Source organism: Hyperolius riggenbachi, chromosome 4 (genome assembly GCF_040937935.1).
Source record: "Hyperolius riggenbachi isolate aHypRig1 chromosome 4, aHypRig1.pri, whole genome shotgun sequence".
In the NCBI taxonomy this organism is placed as follows: Eukaryota; Metazoa; Chordata; class Amphibia; order Anura; family Hyperoliidae; genus Hyperolius; species Hyperolius riggenbachi.
This window is the reverse complement of record NC_090649.1, coordinates 476,077,024-476,093,185: the sequence shown is the minus strand read 5'-3', so window position 1 is coordinate 476,093,185 and position 16,162 is coordinate 476,077,024. Positions and strand designations below refer to the sequence as shown.

General features: G+C 46.8%; 1 protein-coding gene across 1 annotated transcript in view; it reads right to left on the bottom strand.

The window, feature by feature from the left end:
• LOC137571003 (putative deoxyribonuclease tatdn3-A) overlaps positions 1–15,899 on the bottom strand; it is a 35,073-nt gene extending 19,174 nt beyond the window's left edge. The window contains exons 1-7 of the mRNA XM_068279697.1: positions 15,802–15,899; positions 12,903–12,935; positions 12,740–12,813; positions 9,210–9,291; positions 8,987–9,049; positions 6,230–6,339; positions 2,971–3,026 (exon numbers count right to left, since the gene is read on the bottom strand). Coding sequence (XP_068135798.1) covers positions 2,971–3,026; positions 6,230–6,339; positions 8,987–9,049; positions 9,210–9,291; positions 12,740–12,813; positions 12,903–12,935; positions 15,802–15,858 — 475 coding nt within the window. The 5' untranslated portion in view covers positions 15,859–15,899. The remainder of the gene's footprint in view (positions 1–2,970; positions 3,027–6,229; positions 6,340–8,986; positions 9,050–9,209; positions 9,292–12,739; positions 12,814–12,902; positions 12,936–15,801) is intronic.
• Positions 15,900–16,162: the final 263 nt, after the last annotated feature.

Below are 16,162 nucleotides of genomic sequence, written 5' to 3'. Positions count from 1 at the left end.
TCTTTCATGTGAAAAATATGGAGCAAGATACCATCTAATGTTTATTGCATAGTATATAGTCAAAGGTGATAACAATAAGATAAGAAAAGGAGAGATAGGATGAGATAAGGTACAACACGATAAGTGAATTAGGTGATCAGTAAATGTAAATACTTGTGTGTTGTGTAATCAGTCTACCAGTCTCACAGTAATATGTAAACTTTGCTTTTAGCATTTTCCTATTACGTTATTAAACTTCAACTGTTAAGCTGGCCATACACTAGGCCGATGCCCCGCAGATTGACAGCAGATTCGATCACTGGGATCAAATCTGCTGTCAAATCGTTAACGTTAACGCTAAATTTCCATCTATTTCGGCCCAAAATAGATCGGTCCCGTCGATCGCGCCGTGCGGGAAATTACCGTCGATCGCCCGCGGGTCGGGAGCTAGCGACTCCCACGGACGCCGCTGCTCCGTCTCCGCGCTGGGCTCCGGATCCAGCAGGCTTCATGTCTTCCTGTCCCGGCAGGAAGTTTAAACAGTAGAGGGCGCTCTGCTGTTTAAACTTCCCCCAGACAGGAGGAAGTGAAGCCTGCCGGACCCGGAGACCAGACCAGAGCGGAGAAGAAGACAGCGGAGACCAGGGGAGTCACGCCGGCGGAGCAGGTAATGTATGCGGGGGAAGGGGGGGGGGGAGCGGTGGCAGCACCACCACCACCACAGATTGTGAACGGTTTAAGGCTGAAATCAATTCACAATCTGTTTGCAGTAAAGGCAGCCATACGATCCCTCTCTGATCAGATTCGATCAGAGAGGGATCTATCTGTTCGTCGAGTCTGATGGCAAATCGACCAGTGTATGGATACCTTTAGGGTGCCCATAGACCACTGGACTTAGTGGCTAATCGAGCATCTGATTTGATAATTATTTTTTTGCATTTATTGTTTTGGTTTTTTTGTACTGTGTAGGATTAAATGAATAACATTAGAAAAAAAGCCCTATCTGTCTTGAAAAACACAATACTAAGATTGTTTATATCGGATAAAGCACAGAAGAATTATAAGCTGTGGAAGTGTAACACTCCCAAAGTAAAAAAAAAAAAATACTCCTGTACTGAGAGCTGCTTTCACTGATGGTAAGAGAAACTATCAAAGAAACCGTCATTCTGTAAACCCCACATACCTATAGAGCTTTTAGCCAGTAACAATAAAAAGCTTTTCAGAAGTCTCTCATCACAGCCTATGTGAAAGGAATACCTTGTATATCAGCTTTTTGGAACAAAGTCGGCGTCGAGGCCAGGGCTGTACCATGTAGATAGGTGCCACTTCCCTATCACTATTCACAGAGTAATGATTACTGTTTGTTTCTGCCCTGCCCACACACACTGCTTTATCACAGATCATATGAGAACAGCTGAGGTATTTTTCAGCTACAGAGAACGGATCTGAAAAGAAGGACTTGTATTTGTATGCTTACACCCTTATTCAGAATGAGCTCTTCCTGGCTGCAAACGCTGTTTACTTTAGAACTGCATAAGGCAGACAGAGACACAGGAGCAGCTGAGGAGTTATTTACACACTATTTGATGCTATAGCTCTGATTTCTATCATTCTGAACAGATTCCAGTCACAGTATTAGAGCCAGTGAAGATAGTTTCTGTATGATGAATGTGCTGGACACAGTCCTCCATGGTAATGCCCACAGTAAAATCTGTAAATGTCATATTTTCTTCACATAAAAAATGTATATGTATATTTTGCCAAGCTTATTATTCCTCTTTAAAAGGGACCCTGAGCAGAGGCAAAAATTGAAAATCTAGACTTACCTGGGGCTTCCTCCAGCCCTCTGTAGTCCTCGAGGCCCCCATGGCATCCTCTGGGTCCCTCCCGCGGTCCTGCTGGCCGCTCTGGTAATCCGGCGACTTTGGCTGAAGTCCCACATGCATGGAATGTGCGTGCACCTGATGCGTCATCATGCCGTTCACCCTAAGCGCCCTGCGCATGCGTGGTTTAGTCCTTATGACGACTGGCATGCGCTGCGCTGGGTAGCATGCGCAACTTCAGCCAAAGCCGCTGGATTACTAGAGCCACCAGCGGTACCACGGAAGGGATCCACAGGATGCCAGGGGACCTCGCGGGCTATGGGGGGGCTGGAGGAAGCCCCAAGTAGGTCCAGATTATGTATTAATACAGTTAATTACACCTTTCTTACAACACAAGGTTTTTTTGCAAATGGTATGTAGTAGTAGTAGTAGTACAAAGTGTGTGTAGTTCGCCACCAGGATTCCAGAAAGTGAAGTAATTTTTACACTGAAATGGAATTCAGATCACGAGATAGCTAGTTGCAGTAGCTGTTTTCAAATATGTTCTCAATGAATCACCTGCGTTAACATCAACATCACAGTATTGTGGAGTCCTTCTTTCTCTTGAATTGACCAGCATCCTTACCACGGATTTGAAAGTCTTTTGAAACTTATGTTGTAGGATGTGAGCAACCTTGTATATGACTCTTGGTAGGTTTATTTTTTTCCGCAACGTCAAACTTGATAGATTATTCTGTAGATTAAGTTTTACAAATAATTCTCAGACATGAATATACTAAACAATTGCATTCTTGATCCTGAATAAGTCACTTGTAGATTTTCCCTCTGATTAAGGTAGTACTCCGCACCAATCATTCACTTGTATTGGAAGTAGTAGCTATTTAGAACTTCCTTTTCTGGAAACTTCTCTTTAGCCTTTTGGACGTAGTTCCTACATCCAAAAAGACTGCCATTTATGCATCATGGACGTACCGGTAGGAGCTACGTCCATTATGTAAAAGTAAAGTGCTGCAGAAGATGTCAGATAACTCTGTGTGTTGCATGCACTATGAACAAGTCTATGCTTTTTACGAGGATAAGACGAAGACGAGACGAAGGGAAGTGCGGTGAAAGATACTGAGAGAGAGGAGCGCAGCATCAAACTATGTGTTGTCGTTACGGATCTCACCTTGTTCTTTGAGGAACGCTATGGTCTGCCGTCCGGCTGAGCGGGAATGGACGTTTCTGTAAAGCACATCAGAGTTATAAACAAACTTTCACTGAACAATATTTTAAGGTTTTTGCTTATAAAGGATTATTACAGTTTTTGTTGAGAAAAATGGAGTCTGTTCATTTTAGCTCTATACATCCAATCTATTGCTAGCATTAGTGGATTATACAGCGTTTAACCCCCGTGACGTTATGATTCTTTCGGGATTTTAGGGTCTAAATGCGGTGCAATTTTTTTGCACCCTTTCAGACCCTAAAACCTGGAAAAAAATCATGCTGCTAGGGAGATCTGCAGCAGTTCCAGCAATCACTCACCATCCTGGCTCCAGCGCTGCAGTTTTCCCTCCATCCTCCGGGTGGCACTGCAACCCTATAGTGAGATTGCCAACTGTAGTCATGATGACAGCCGGCGATCTCACCAGGGGGAAGCAGAACCTCGGAGGAGAGGAAGAAGAATGGTGGCCGACGTCGGGATCCCCTGGGAGGTATGTTGAAACGCCCGCTGCGCGCATTGCTCTGCATACAGCCTCTGGTGGCTACCCCGAGCAGAGGTCAGGATTACCGATCTGAGCTGCGGTTTTCCACCCCCACCCTAGCTCGGGATTACCGCCAAGGAGGTTAAGGTTGCTTACTTTATTCTCATGTAGTATAAGCTTAATAGATTAATTAGCGCTGCATAGAGGATTATAGATTCACCCCTGCCATCTCTAGACTTCCTCCACACTGCTACAATGAGGAAGAAGGCCTCCAGGATTTCTCAAGACCACTCCCACCCAGGCAGTCGTTTCATCAAGCGCCTCACTCCGGGATGCCATTTTAGAGCCATCCTTTCAAGGACAACAAGGCACAGGAACACCTGCTTCCCCCCGCCTGTCCTACTGAACTCCAACCGCTTCTGCTAGGCAGGTCACCTTAGTCCCTGGACAACTATTCACAAAACTTTTTGATCTTGGCCCACCCCCTAGCCATCAGTCCCCCTGTTTGCATGCTTCCTACGTCTATAGTAGATTGTACTAATGTAATGTTCTAAGTCAGGGGTAGGGAACCTATGGCTCGGGAGCCAGATGTGGCTCTTTTGATGGCTGTATCTGGCTCACAGACAAATCAGTACGGGTTTATTCACTAAGCTTCACTGATCAAGCAGCGCAGCTTAGTGACAGCGCAAGAATATTTTTCAAAGTAGGCACACTACTGCTGTAACATGCACTACTAACTTACTCGCACTACCCCAAAAACTAACGGCTGCTCCAATTGCCCCACTCTGGGCGCTGTCAGGTCCAGTGACTTTGTAGGACGAGATCCCCACACTTCGATTGGCCCAATAGGCTGCCTGTCACTTGACAGGCAGCCTATTGGGCCAAAATGCGGGGATCTCGTCCTGCAAAGTGAATCAACCCCCATGTCAGCTAGCTAATTATTTAAGCTGTTAGTCGGTATTTCTCCTGTCTGGCTCTCGGGGAAATTGCTGATACTCAAGAAAAGCTGAAGACGTGTCTGACACTTCCGCTCCCCGGCGGATCAACTGTATACACATCACCATGGCAACAGGGATGTGAGCCCTACTGTTCCAGTTTGAAACATACTGTATGGCTCACACATTTTAAAATATATGGTGTTTATGGCTCTCTCAGCCTAAAAGGTTCCTGACCCCTTCTCTAAGTAATGTCTGTCACATGTACTGCTGTCATTGCCATGTGTACGGCAAGAAATTCCAGGTATGCCGCTTGGCGTACTTGGCGAATAAAGGCGATTCTGATGTGCATATTAAGTTTTCTACCGTGTTCCTAACAGAAATTGCAAGATGTATGTGTCAAAATTTGCTGCCAGTCAATGGATGAGTCCAGGTTTTGGAACGGAGTAACAATGGCTCTTAACCTCCCTGGCGGTAAGCCCGAGCTGAGCTCGGGCTATGCCGCGCAGGGGGAGATCTCAGCCCCCGGTGGGGCGATTTTCGTTCTGTAAATTGCTGTGCGCGCAGCCAGCACTTTGCTAGCCGCGCGCACAGCTTGATCGCCGCCGCTCTGCGGCGATCGGCCGCACGCAGCGGCTGAAGAGGGCCCCCCCCCCGCCAGAGCCCTGCGCTGCCCGGATCAATGAGTTCCGGGCAGCGCTATGGGCTGGATCGGGTGTGCCTGACGTCAGGACGTCGGCTGACGTCCATGACGTCATCCCGATCGTCGCCATGGCGACAGGAGAAGCCAAACAGGGGAACGCGTTATATACGCGTTCCCCTGTTTGCTATAGATGCCGGCGACGATCTGACTAGAGGGCCACATGCGCCCTCTAGTGGTGTTTCATGTAGCTACCACTCTGGTAGCTTTACATGAAACATTAAAAAAAAAATAAAAAAAAATTGGAATTCTGCAATTTTTGCAGAAAAAATTAACCGCCAAGGAGGTTAAAGGGAACCCGAGGAGAGAGGGATATGGAGGCTGACATGTTTGTTTCCTTTTAAATAATGCACATTGCCTGGCTGTCCTGATGATCCCCTGCCTCTAAAACTTTAAGCCATAGACCCTGAACAAGCATGCAGATCAGATGCCTATGACAAATGTGACAGGATTAGCTGCATGCTTGTTTATCATGTGACCCAGAGATCTAGAGCTGCCAGCAGAGTGAGAGTTTATTCCTCTGCAAATAGCCACCACTTGACCTGACGCCCACCTCCTCCCTCCGATCCCTCTTGTAGGCGGGGTCAGCTTTGTGCTTACAGGAAAAGTCTGGCTGGTGCCCCTTCAAGACTACATCATGTGGTTGATGATTCGATATAAGGAGGAGTCTGGACCAGGGCTGTGGAGTCGGTACAAAAATCATCCGACTTCAACGCTACAAATCTTCAGTTTATGAACCACCGGCTCTGACTCCAGGTACCCAAAATTGCTCCGACTCCTCGACTTCGACTCCACAGTCCTTGCAGGTCTAGGAGTTTGTACAAAAATCATTCGACAGCGAGTGCAACTCCGACTTCTCAGTTTATGAAACCACCGACTCCAACCTCAGGTACCCAAAAATTGCTTCGACTCCAGATCCCTGGTCTGGACAGAACACAGGCTGCTGTCTGGTCGAGTCTAGCACTCCCTGTATGTCACAGATCGGAAGCAGTCTTTGACAGGTGAGTATTAACACTGTGCGTGAACCTGCAGATCTGACATAACCCACAGTTTACAGCAGGACATCTGGACATGGATGAGCACTTAGAGAATAGAATGTGCACTAACACAGGCAGGTCCAGTCGCTTGGCAATGTCCAGCTGCATCTTCAAAACTTTCATCTGCTCTTCCCTCTCCTTAGCGGTCGGGGTGAGCCAAGGGGTAAAATCTAAGCCAATCTGAGAGGAAAAGAAGAATAAAGAAGACATAAGTAATGGGGTAACGTCACACAATGGACTTCTGCAGAGGTCTCCAGGCATCTCCACTGGGGAGATCACAAGTGATTCAACTATCTAACTCAAAGCTGGGCCCTCCTCCACCCTGACATGCTAAACTATTGAGGTGGCCATACACAGGTCAATGGCCAATAGATTACTTTTATATCATTCTGTGATCAGGAAGGGATCTAGCCAGAGCAGGATTATCCACCAGGCAACCTAGGAAGGTGCCTGGAGCCCAGTGGGTATTAAGGGGGCCACCAGCTACCTTCTCTGACCTTTCTCCACTTCAACTTACCACAAATTTACTACCTTGCCTAGGGCCCCATTACATATTTAATCCATCTCTGGGTCAAGCTGATCTAATCCCTCCACACACTGTACATGGATTATCTGGGCACACTGCCTGCCGGGTCTCCCCAACTACACCCCCCCCCCCCTCCAGGCCATGCAGAGTGTAGGCAGCAGAGCTTACGCTCAACTGTCCGTCGGCACTTGTCTTCCCTCCACCACTGGGCACTCCTCCGTCTCTTCTCTCCCGGGGTGCCTGTGTCATGTGACTAAATGTTAGATCCATTGTGGCGTGTACCTTCTGTGACCAGTGGAGTGTTTGGTCTCTAGTGTTTGTCATGTGACACAGGCGTTCCAAGAGAGACGAGACAGGAGAGAGCCTGGCAGTGGAGAGAGAAGACAAGGGAGAAAGCGGGGGCAGATAGGTGAGCATAAGCTCTGCTGCTGGGTGGGTCATCTCGAAATCGAATGCCACTCCCGACCTGCTCCCAACCCTCCACCGATAGAGCGATAGCTTTCGTCCGGCGCAATTGACCAAATCATCGATTTCTTGCAAACTCGATCAAATGATAAAATAGCCCGTATATAGATATACCATTTATCCATTTATATGGATACACCTTACTAAAATGGGAATGGTTGGTGATATTAACTTCCTGTTTGTGGCACATACTATATGTGAGGGGGAAAACTTTTCAAGATGGGTGGTGACCATGGTGGCCATTTTGAAGTCGGCCATTTTGAATCCAACTTTTGTTTTTTCAATAGGAAGATGGTCATGTGACACATCAAACTTATTAGGAATTTCACAAGAAAAACAATGGTGTGCTTGGTTTTAATGTAACTTTATTCTTTCATGAGTTATTTACAAGTTTCTCTTTGTTTACAGCCATTGACATGTCGCCAAGATTAACACGTGAGGAGCGGATAGAAATCATGTAGATGTCTGGTGAACGCAGTAACCGGGACATTGCAGCAGATTTCATTGCAAGACACCCTACGAGACCACCCATCTCCGATGCTACAGTTAGCAAACTGCTTGCTAAGTTTTGTGAAACTGGTTCAGTGTTGGATTTGCCAAAGTGTGGACGCATGAAATCTTTCACTAGTGAAGAAACATCAATGGCTGTCCTAGCTTCATTCAGCAAGAGCCCACAGCGCAGCACTCGCCGCATGTCACTGGAGAATGGCCTTACTCGAACATCCCTTCGGCGGATATTAGCTACTCACAAATGGCGCCCTTACAAACTCCAGCTACTGCAGCATCTCAACGAAGATGACCCAGATCCACGCACTGAATTTGCAGAATGGGCAAACAAAAATTGGAACAGGACCCTCAGTTTACGCAGAAGATTTTGTTCGGTAATGAGGCAAACTTTTATGTGAATGGTGAAGTTAACAAACAAAACCACGGCTATTGGTCTGACACTAACCCGCATTGGATAGATCCCCCCCAAGACTGTTGGAACAAAAAAAATGATGGTATGGTGTGGTACATGGGGTACAAAGATAGTGGGGCCATTCTTCATCAATGGAAACCTCAAGGCCACTGGATATGCGAAATTGCTACATGATGATGTGTTTCCCTCTTTATGCACTGAAGCTGGCACTTTCCCTGAGTTTTTCCAGCAAGATGGTGCACCACCACATTATGGGTGTCAGGTCCGAGCATTCCTAGATGAACAGTTTCCTGGAAAGTGGATTGGTCGTCGTGGGCCAGTTAAATGGCCTCCAAGGTCTCCCAATCTGACCCCCTTAGACTTTTATCTTTGGGGTCATCTGAAGGCAATTGTCTATGCTGTGAAGATACGAGATGTGCAGCACCTTAAACTACGGATACTGGAAGCCTGTGCTAGCATTTCTGCTGCAGTGTTGCTATCAGTGTGTGAAGAGTGGGAGAAGAGGGTTGCATTGACAATTCAACACAATGGGCAGCACATTGAACACATTTTATAAGTGGTCAGAAACGTGTAAATAACTCATGAAAGAATAAAGTTACGTTAAAACCAAGCACACCATTGTTTTTCTTGTGAAATTCCTAATAAGTTTGATGTGTCACATGACCCTCTTCCTATTGAAAAAACAAAAGTTGGATTCAAAATGGCCAACTTCAAAATGGCCGCCATGGTCACCACCCATCTTGAAAAGTTTCCCCCCTCACATATACTATGTGCCACAAACAGGAAGTTAATATCACCAACCATTGCCATTTTATTAAGGTGTATCCATATAAATGGCCCACCCTGTAGAATATTGACCAGTGTATGGCTGAATGTACGCTGCATTACAGCAACATTCCCAGAATGCTCTTCCTCACCTCTCCTATAGCAACAACATGTTCTTTGTACTTCTCAAAGCAGGTAAGTGCCGGCTCCAAATCCTTCAAGAAAATAGACAAAAAATTACAAATATCAGTGGTGGATTTCCTTGAAGTGTAACTCCAATCCCACAAGAAAGGCGGGTCAGACTCTGCTGTGTGTACAGCCGTCCTGGTGCAACACCAAGAGCACCCGAGTGCCGCGTTGTCTCAGTATGCCCACCTTCAACGTGGCGCTGTACGGACCATCTTCATTATTCTGAATGGGGTGTACCCCTAAACACGGCATCAGGAAATCAGGGTATCTGTAGAATAATGAAACAGATTATCTGAATACCAAGTCGGGGGTTTCTCACCAACCAGCAGCCTTACATCAAGAAATGAGCTACGAGGGACTCTATCAAAGAAACGTGCTTAAAAACAAGAAGAGAATCGAGAGCCCAATATGGTGCAGTATTGTCAGGTAAAATGAAGAGTTCAATACAATTTTATGTATATATATATACTCACAAACACGGGTTACCAATAGGCAACCACTTTAAATGCAGGTGGGGAGCATTAGGACCTGACCCCACTCAGGTTAAGAAGTCGCTCTCTGTAGATAGTAGATGGGGATGCACCCCTCCACCCAGGGTGGACTAGAAGATCAGCAAAAACTCGGTATACAGAGGCGCCAGAGTAGAGTAAAACGTTTTAAAAACCGCTTAAAAGGAGAGGGGGATGTTAAGGTGGACTCACCTCCCTCTTACAAAAAAAGAAAACTCACTTGAGTCTCAATAAAATAGAATTGTCAAGTAATTTATTCAACTCCACAAATGCAACGCGTTTCGCGGGCGTGACCCCGCTTCTTCAGGCAAAAATGGGAGCACAACTCAGTGGGTCAAGCACTCAAACTTAGCACAGAGGCGCTCAAACTTATTGCTTGACCCACTGAGTTGTGCTCCCATTTTTGCCTGAAGAAGCGGGGTCACGCCCGCGAAACGCGTTGCATTTGTGGAGTTGAATAAATTACTTGACAATTCTATTTTATTGAGACTCAAGTGAGTTTTCTTGTTTTGTAAGAGGGAGGTGAGTCCACCTTAACATCCCCCTCTCCTTTTAAGCGGTTTTTAAAACGTTTTACTCTACTCTGGCGCCTCTGTATACCGAGTTTTTGCTGATCTATCAAAGAAACGCCTAACTGAAGTATAGGTAGGGCTGATTCACACTGCAAGAGCTTTTTTAAAGGGCACCCGAGGGGAAAATAAACGAATTAAATAAACAATTGTATCTATCCTCCTTTTCCAAAAAAAAAAAAAGACTTTTTAACCACTTAACGACCGGGGCTGGATTCTCTGATCAGTGCTGCGTGGGCTCTCCAGCCCGCAGCACAGATCGTGTGAAAGGCAGGGCGATCAGACTTCCCCTCCTTTTTTCCCCACTAGGGGGATGTCCTGCTGGGGGGGTCTGATCGCCGCCACCCTGTGTGGCCGAGCGGGGTGGGGGGGCTCCTCAAAGTCCCCCTCCGCAACGATTCCCATCCTTCTTGTCCTTCCTTCCCTCCTTCCTATGGGCAGCACAGGACGGAGATCCGTCCTGCGCCGCCTCTGATAGGCTTCAGCCTATCAGATGCCGGCGATCCCCGGCCTATCAAAGGTCGGGGATCGCCGATCTCCTTTACAGCGCTGCTGCGCAGCAGCGCCGTATGATGTAAACACAGGGAATTTCTTCCCCGCGTGTTTACATTTAGCCTGCAAACCGCGATCGGAGGCTCGCAGGCTGTTCACGGAGACACCCTCCGTGAACTGACATGGAACGGCCTGGAAACCCACAAACGACCAGCCGCCGCCTATCGGCGTTAGCTGGCCGTTTTGTGGTTAAGATATTCCACAGTTTTATTTTATATTTAAATCTACTTTTTAAGTTTTTACTGTTTTATTGTTTTTGCTCAATGACACATTCATTGAAGTATGCCAGAGCTAAAATCTATGAACCATTGACCCTTTTTATCTCTTTCCTGCTCTCAGAAGCCATTTTCTGCTAGGAAAGTGTTTTATAGTTGGAATTTCTTATCAGTGAGGGTCACAATGTAGTCTGACCCAGTCCTGACTCAGACATGAACTGCCACTAACATAACTTACCGTATGTTTAACTCTTTCAGGCAGAGAAAAAAAAAAAAAAAAAAGGAACACAGCCTAGTTATTTGTGTGCTTGGCACTGTACATACCCATGTCTATCTCATCATGTCACATGTCACCTCGGGTATCCTTTAACAAACCCTAATCTGTTGGTCAGGAGACATTCTTTAGAATTACACAAATACATCACAAGCCCAACACCTTCTCTTGGGTATTATGTTAATAGCTTTGGTTAGCACCGTTTAGTTCCTGTTATAGCCGCTAATTGTGCTTGACAAAATCAATTTAGGATTAAACATCGGTTTGGGGGGTGAGTTAGGCCTTGCTTGGGGGTCCAGATAGGATTAGGCACCGGTTGAGGGGTTGGTTAGGGTAAGGCATTGGTTGGGGGGTTGGCTAGGTTAGCCATTGGTTGAGGGTCGGTTAGGTTAGTCATTGGTTGGAGGGGAGGGGTCAGACAGGGTTAGGCATCAGTTGGGGAGTTGGTTAGGCATCGGTTGGGGGCTCGGTTAGGCATCGGTTAAGGGGTTGGTTAGGGTTAGGCTTCAGGTGGGGAGTCGGTTAGGTTAGGCATCCGTTAGGGAATCAGTTAGGGTTAGGGAAGGTTGGGGGGTTGGATAGGCATCATTTGGGGGGGGGGGGGGGCAGTTAGGATTTGGCATTGGTTGGGGTGTTGATTAGGGTTAGGCATCGGTTTAGGGAGTTGGTGAGGGGTAGGCATTGTTTGGGGGGCCGGTTAGGATTAGGCATCGGTTAGGAGCGGGGTTGGTTAGGGTTAGGCATCGGTTAGGAGCGGGGTTGGTTAGGGTTAGGCATCGGTTAGGAGCAGGGTTGGTTAGGGTTAAGCATCGGTTAGGAGCGGGGTTGGTTAGGGTTAGGCATCGGTTAGGAGCGGGGTTGGTTAGGGTTAGGCATCGGTTAGGAGCGGGGTTGGTTAGGGTTAGGCATCGGTTAGGAGCAGGGTTGGTTAGGGTTAGGTATCGGTTAGGAGCAGGGTTGGTTAGGGTTAGGCATCGGTTAGGAGCGGGGTTGGTTAGGATTAGGCATCGGTTAGGAGCGAGGTTGGTTAGGGTTAGGCATCGGTTAGGCGCGGGGTTGGTTAGGCATCGGTTAGGATTAGGCATCGGCTAGGAGCGGGGTTGGTTAGGATTAAGCATCGGTTAGGAGCGGGGTTGGTTAGGGTTAGGCATCGGTTAGGAGCGGGGTTGGTTAGGGTTAGGCATCGGTTGGGGAGTTGGTGAGGGTTAGGCATTGTTTGGGGGACCGGTTAGGATTAGGCATCGGTTAGGAGCGGGGTTGGTTAGGATTAGGCATCGGTTGGGAGAGGTTGGTTAGGATTAGGCATCGGTTGGGAGAGGTTGGTTAGGATTAGGCATCAGTTGGGAGGGTTGGTTAGGATTAGGCATCAGTTGGGGAGTTGGTTAGGATTAGGCATCGGTAGAGGAAGGTCAGGTTAGGCGATGTTAAAGTATGGTAATTACACAGAGCATTATAGTATAATATTGGTAATTTTACTGATATTCTACTATCAGCTATCTCTCTGTCTTTCTTTTCATGTGCACAGAGTGGGGCATAGTGAATTTCTTCCCTGGGTACTGCAATGGTTAATAAAGACCCAGCTCCGCCCTCTGCTTACCTTTCCGACAGCTGAATAATCCTATCAAACTCTCTGATGTGTTCCGTAACAGAAATAAGAGCCCGGAGTCCTTCCTAGAGAGCAAACTACGGATTAATTCTACTGGCCAAACATTTGCCTTGTTTCACACTTGACCTCGGCCATAGATAAAAGCTTGGCTTACCTTCCTGGATCTCTCCAGAACTTCCTCTGTGTCCTGAGAACAGGAATATCTGTATTAGTTTTGCTGCTCTTGTAAAGACAAGTCATACAAACACACACAGCAGGTCCCTGTGCATTCTTCTTTTATGGTTTATTTGATCAGTATTTTTGCCTGGATACAAACATATGCAGGACGTCTAAACTACAGGCTGAGTTAAGGTCAATGGATAGGAAACACCAGCAATGTATAACATCTGGGCTTCCGACATGAGAAGGACACAGACAATGGTTTGGCGTAAGAACAATTTTACCCTACGTAAATTTTCCTAAAGGCATCGCTATGTCAACGGATGTACATTAATATCATTCTGGAATCATAGCGTCTACAGACAGTACTGCCCTTATCAGATAACATCCACTCAATTAGAAATCGCCTTTATTAGGGATGTGATATATTAAAGGAAACTTAAAGTGAGAGACATATGAAGACGGAATACAGCTCACCAGGCAGGTGCTAACGGGGTCTGATTCACAACAACTAGAGCAAAACTGCTAGAATGACTGACTGAGTTAAAGTCAATCTGAGATGAGAGGGAGATGGAGGCTGCCATGTTTATTTCCTTTTAAACAATACCAGTTGCCTGGCAGTCCAGCTGATCTTTCTAGTCAGTAGAGGCTGAATCACACACCTGAAACAAGCATGCAGCTAATCTTGTCAGATTTTTGTCAGAAACACCTCATCTGCTGCATGCTTGTTCAGGGCAGGACAGCCAGGCAATCTGTATTGTTTGAAAGGAAATAAACATGTCTGCCTCCATATCCCTACATTTCGGGTTTCCGAGAGAGAGATGCTTGCTACACATATACCGCAGGCCAATTCCCATTCGTTTTCAGCATGAAATTTTCCAGGAATCGGCCTTGTGACACGGCATCCGATGCCCCCCAAATGTTTTATGTGCCCCTGGTGCCCATGCATTTATACTTTACCTGTCTGCTGTCCCCCGTGTCCACTGTACTTCTGCATTGCACCCCAAGTGGCTGCCAGGTGCGCCGATGAAATAACCTACCCGTCGAATCTTCCTACACTCACTGACAAACTCATAGGCAGGGGTGCAGCTGGGTCCAGGCAAACCAAGCGGCTGCTTGGGGCCTCACCCACAGGAGGGGCCTCCCATACTGCCACATCTGTAACTTCTTTGGCTACCTATATTGGGGATGGCTATCTATACTGGGACACACAAAAACCTTTGGCTACCTATACTGGAGGTGGCCATCTATACTAAGGGGGCACCTTGGCTACCTATACTGTTAGGAAACCTGGGCTACTTATACTGGGGGTGGCGACCTATACTGCAGGGTGCTCCTTTGGCTACCTACCTATACTGGAGGACAACCTACTTGGAAGGGGGGGCTTTGCCTACCTATTATAATGGGAAAAGGGGCCTCTGGCGTGGGGGGGGTCCACAAATTATGTGCCACTTGGGGCCACAACAACCTTAGCAGCAGATAGGCAGGAGGGTTAGGCGTTATAGCACGTGGGCTGCATGTGTGAATTCTTATAGGAGACATGCCCCACGTGCTATATGCAGGTAGTCACATCGGTCTGAATTTGGAAGTACAGTGGACGGCGTGACAGATAAAGTATTTGAACGCACTGGCACATACAACAGCGGCGGCCAGGGGTTCTGTCTCTTTTGGCACAAAATCAGTCAAATCGTTGATTGGGCATACACGTGGCGGCACGGATTGTCATCCGATTCAATAATAATGATTGAATCCGATGGTCGATCTGTGTCGCTAGATCAGATGTATGGCCACCTTTAGAATTCTGTCAGATTTCATCAAAGCAATCCAATCAGGAAAATTAAACTGTCCCATGTATGTCTCGCATTATTCTTCATCCAATGGGTGGGGATCATCATCCAGACAACATTATAGGACAATTCTAGCAAGAGGGATATGGAGCGGAGCGGAGCAGTGCTTTTCAGCGCTGCTAGATTTGGGCGCAGCCAGCGCCGCCATAGACTATAATGCCAATCAGTCTATAGCGGCGCTCAGTGAGTAACGTCGGCTCTGTCAGAAGACGGAGCCGAAGTTGCTTAAAAAACACAATAATTCGGCTTCCAGCAATTGCTGGAAGCCGAATTATTTCATTCCCCCACCATCCATGGCGGCCTGGAGGGGGAATAGTAATTAAAACGGCCCGGACTTGTGCAAGAAGCAGGATCAGCCATATGCCGCTGTATCCTGCGCCCAAGTCTACTGGCGCCGATTTCAATGGAGGCTGCCATATGTATTTCCTTTTAAGAAATACCAGTTGCCTGGCTGTCCTGCTGATCCTCTGCCTCTAATACTTTTAGCCATAGACCCTGAACAAGCATGCAGCAGACCGTGTTTCTGACATTATTGTCAGATCTGACTGGATTATTAGTCACGTGCTTGCGTTTGGTGTTATTCAGACACTACTGAAGCCAACTAGACAGGCAGGGCTGCCAGGCAACTGGTATTGTTTAAAAGGAAATTAATATGGTAGTCTCCATACTCTTCAGTTGTCCTTTATACCACACCAAACATGACAATGCTAGCAGTTTTCTTGATTGTTTATACAAGAGTATTTTCATGTTCACCTCTGAAGCTACAACTGCTTGCCTTTATTTTGACTCTGTCTTTAATATAAATTGTGAATTATATCTAATAATTATGCATTTGGCATGAAGCGCAATGCGTCTGCACTGCACGAGCCATTTTGACGGCGCCTCTCGCTGTATCAAGTATATGCGCTGGTCTCCGCTAACATGGCCGCCAACGTAGCCTAGCCTGTGCAATACTGCGGACAGCTGGCGCACAGCGCGGATAGACGCAGTACATGGATTTCCGTGTGTTTCCTCTCATACATGACTGAAGCCACACTGACGGGTTACCTGCAGGAATTCATCAGCCGTCATGTGACAGTGACAATCCACAAAACGAGCTGCCATTCGATTCCACGCCGAGTACTGATACGGGGCGGGGCCTCCGGCTAGCGTGTCACTAAGTAGGCGTGACCCGTGCAGTGGACGGAGCTACCAGCCTTAGATGCTAAGGGTAATATAAACCATGCCATAGAATAGAGTTTCAGTTTCCAGGGACACCTACATTTTATTTATCTATTTGGAAACTAGCTAACATAATAGCTTCCGTGTGCTTTACTAATGTGAGTGAGGGTGGCTATATATATATATATATATATATATATATATATATATATAACGTTCTACTGTCACCAATGTCCCCAAGAGTCTA